A 3,119-nucleotide genomic window follows, 5' to 3' on the forward strand; every position below is an offset into this window, starting at 1 on the left:
TATAATTATTTATATAATACTATAGTTCATCAAATAACCCTTATAGTTTCTTAAATCCAACATATAAATCTTACTAACGTTAATAGGGCAGAATTTCTTTATTATACCTTGATAAATGGGACTTATTTATAAATAACATAAAATAAATGAAAACAGTGAAAAAAAACAGTGGTCAATGATGAATCAGAATATGTTGAAATAAAAGTATACTGCCACTCTCCGAACATTAATTTACATTATCTGTATAGTCCATCCATTAAGATTTTTTTTTTGATTGACTACAGAACTTGTTGAACTTATATTGATAGTATGGGCTGCCCGAACCAGCCTTCTCCACGCCTGCCTGTATCGGATTACTGCTTTCCAGTTTGTTGCATGCAGCTCTTTCGCATCTTTGTTGATTCTATCTATCCATCTGGTCTATCCTCCACTGTCGTCTCTTGCTAACTTTACTGGTATTGTCATTTTTGTCATTGTTTATTGTCATTATTGTGTAGGTGCGTCCTGATGAATAGCTTCGAGCCATATGTTCCGCTCATCTTAACCTTAACAATTAAGAAATAATTTATCTCATATCATATTATTATTATAAAAAAGATGATGGAGAAAGATGATTGCTTTTAGAGGACGGGGTGAATTGTCACACAACTTATGGAGTTTGAGCTATCTAAGTGAGGAATACTGGATTTTTCCAGAGCAGGCATCTTTGTTTTGCGGCAGAAACAATATTTCCCCCAACTTTTTTTTTTTAAGGTAGCCATGGTAACATAGGGTCTCAAAGTGTTTTTTTTTCTACACCTCTGGAAACCTAGGTATTAAACCATTTTCTTTCTCGCAGCCCAATATAAGTTGACTTTTGTCTTGAATTGGTTATCATCTTGTATATTAGTTAGGGTAATATACGTTAAAATATGGTCCCCATCCATGAAACCCATGTTGCATAGGACATGTCGGTGATTCCTTGATGCCTATCCCATGTTTCTGGAGAAGATCATATCCAATCACTATTTGGAAACCTGCGACTCCCATAGTTAAGCTAAGATTGTCAGGGATTCTCCCAATAGGTTCTCCCACTTCTTACCTTTCGTTTGAACTTGTGTCTGGAATTTGTCCTATCTTTATAATAAGAACATATAATAGGTTTGCTGTTCAGTTAGAAAGTTGTCAAACCCCCATGGATCTAAAGGGTTTGATATATCGGGAAAAGGGCGAGTTGGTAACTGTAATTATCTCTTCTACTGCATTTCAAATGCAACTTAAGAGAGGAATGAGGAAAGGGATTCGTCTGAAAATTGGGATATGGGTTGAATCTGCTGTCTGACGATGGGGCTTATCAGATTTCATAAATTCTATGCTCAGCAATTTAGTAGTCCTCCAGTCGAGTCAGAGTTTGTTTGTATGCGCCTGCCACCTTTATGGCAGTCCTGTCGGTGTCAGTGTCCTTAATAATTGGTTTACTAACGTTCGTACAGTACTGGAGGCTGTAAATAAATTTGATGTCTCCTCGATATAAACTCTGTCTGTCATTAGTTCGAGTGTCGTATGTATGTGGTCCGTCTTTGCTCTTTGAAGTGAAGTATGTATCATCAGTATACCATTCTGAAACTGTTGGAGCCCTTGGACCTTGAAGGTGCTATATGGGTCAGCATAGGTATTTCATAGGGTACCCTCAGGATGGCCTGAGTACACTATTGTAAATCATTAATTTGAGGTGGAGAGAAAGATTATTAGAAGTTAGCAAGTGATTAAGCATTAAGCTGGTCATATCACTAGCACGACTTGGTCCTAAACTGATTGATCTTCTCATTGTAGTGGCGAGCTAGTGTCAGGTGTCTGTCAAGGATGACACCCAAGTATACTATACTGCCTACATTAATTAATTATTAATTTTACTAGTTTCACCAATTTTAGATTAGTCTGTAAATTATTCTCTACAGGTATAAAAATGATCTAACTTTTCAGGTTCATGTATGCAGCTCATTCGTGGAATGAAAGAGCATGGAGGCACTATTCGTTTATAAATTTTACTCTATTTGACATAATGAAGTATCTAATCAGAGCCAAAAATCTCAACCCAAAGCAACTTGAGGGCAGCCTCTGGGAAAAAATTCAATTTATTCGACGAGAGCACATGTATAATTTAGAAATATTGAAAAGGTCTGACAACAAAAATGTGACTATCGATTTGTATAAGAACATTACTTGGAAAAATGCTCCGAAATTCGCAACCGAGCGTGACAAAATACTGAACAAAAAATTAAAAGAAATACGAAAGAAATTTAAAGGAGACGTTCCAAAAATATTCAAAATCCTGTTCAAGAAATTAAAGGTGCCTCATGAGGAATCGATTAAGAGTGGTAAAGAACTCTTGAAGCTGATCTGCCCTCCTAAAGTAGCTGTCTGCCACGATCCCTGCTGTTTCAAATGAAATACAAAAATTTAATTAATTTTGAATATCATTCAGATTAGTTAATAAACCTAAATTTTTAATAGAAATCTGATGTTTTATTATTTTAATCGCTTCACACTGAATTAGTTTGGATTATATTATATATAGATGATAGATCGTATTTAAACTATAAGGATAAGGTCAAGGCCACGAAAAAAGGAGGAAAAAATAATTTTTAACTATTTATCAATAGCCAACGTTTCAACCCACCCTGTGGGTCTACATCAGCGCCGAAATAAAAATATGAAGTTGAAAAGGTAAAGCTGATGTATGAGTATAAAAGTAAAATGTGAATAAAACACATAAAGGTGCAGGTATAAAAATATATCTGCGTAAACAAACTAACATAAAATATAAATAAAAAATATTAAGGAAGTTAAAGAAAAATACCAAATATATGCATCCTTTTGCCACTATACCGTATATAAATCTGTTTGGTATTCATCTTTAACTTCAACTAGGAGGGGAAAAGGCATGGTTGTTGTGACATGGCAGGTTGTGACATTTCAGCCCGGAAAAGGGGAATGAAACCAGCATTTTAAGAAAATTATATATAGATGGCATGCATATATTGCATACTAAATTGCAGTAGATATGACAAATACAGGATTAAATATCCCCTCATCCAAAACAATAGCGATTTCCTCCAAGGGCTGGCAGATCTAGATAG

General features: G+C 35.0%; 1 protein-coding gene across 2 annotated transcripts in view; it reads left to right on the forward strand.

The window, feature by feature from the left end:
* The window catches only part of LOC106685209 (uncharacterized), a 17,170-nt gene extending 14,680 nt beyond the window's left edge, over positions 1–2,490 (forward strand). For both annotated transcript variants that reach the window (XM_014427765.1, XM_014427766.2), the window contains one exon: positions 1,963–2,490. In XM_014427765.1, coding sequence (XP_014283251.1) covers positions 1,963–2,428 — 466 coding nt within the window. In that variant the 3' untranslated portion in view covers positions 2,429–2,490. The remainder of the gene's footprint in view (positions 1–1,962) is intronic.
* The last annotated feature ends 629 nt before the right edge of the window (positions 2,491–3,119 follow it).

This window comes from Halyomorpha halys, unplaced genomic scaffold (assembly GCF_000696795.3).
Source record: "Halyomorpha halys isolate HHAL.00 unplaced genomic scaffold, Hhal_1.1 Scaffold670.1, whole genome shotgun sequence".
NCBI lineage: Eukaryota > Metazoa > Arthropoda > Insecta > Hemiptera > Pentatomidae > Halyomorpha > Halyomorpha halys.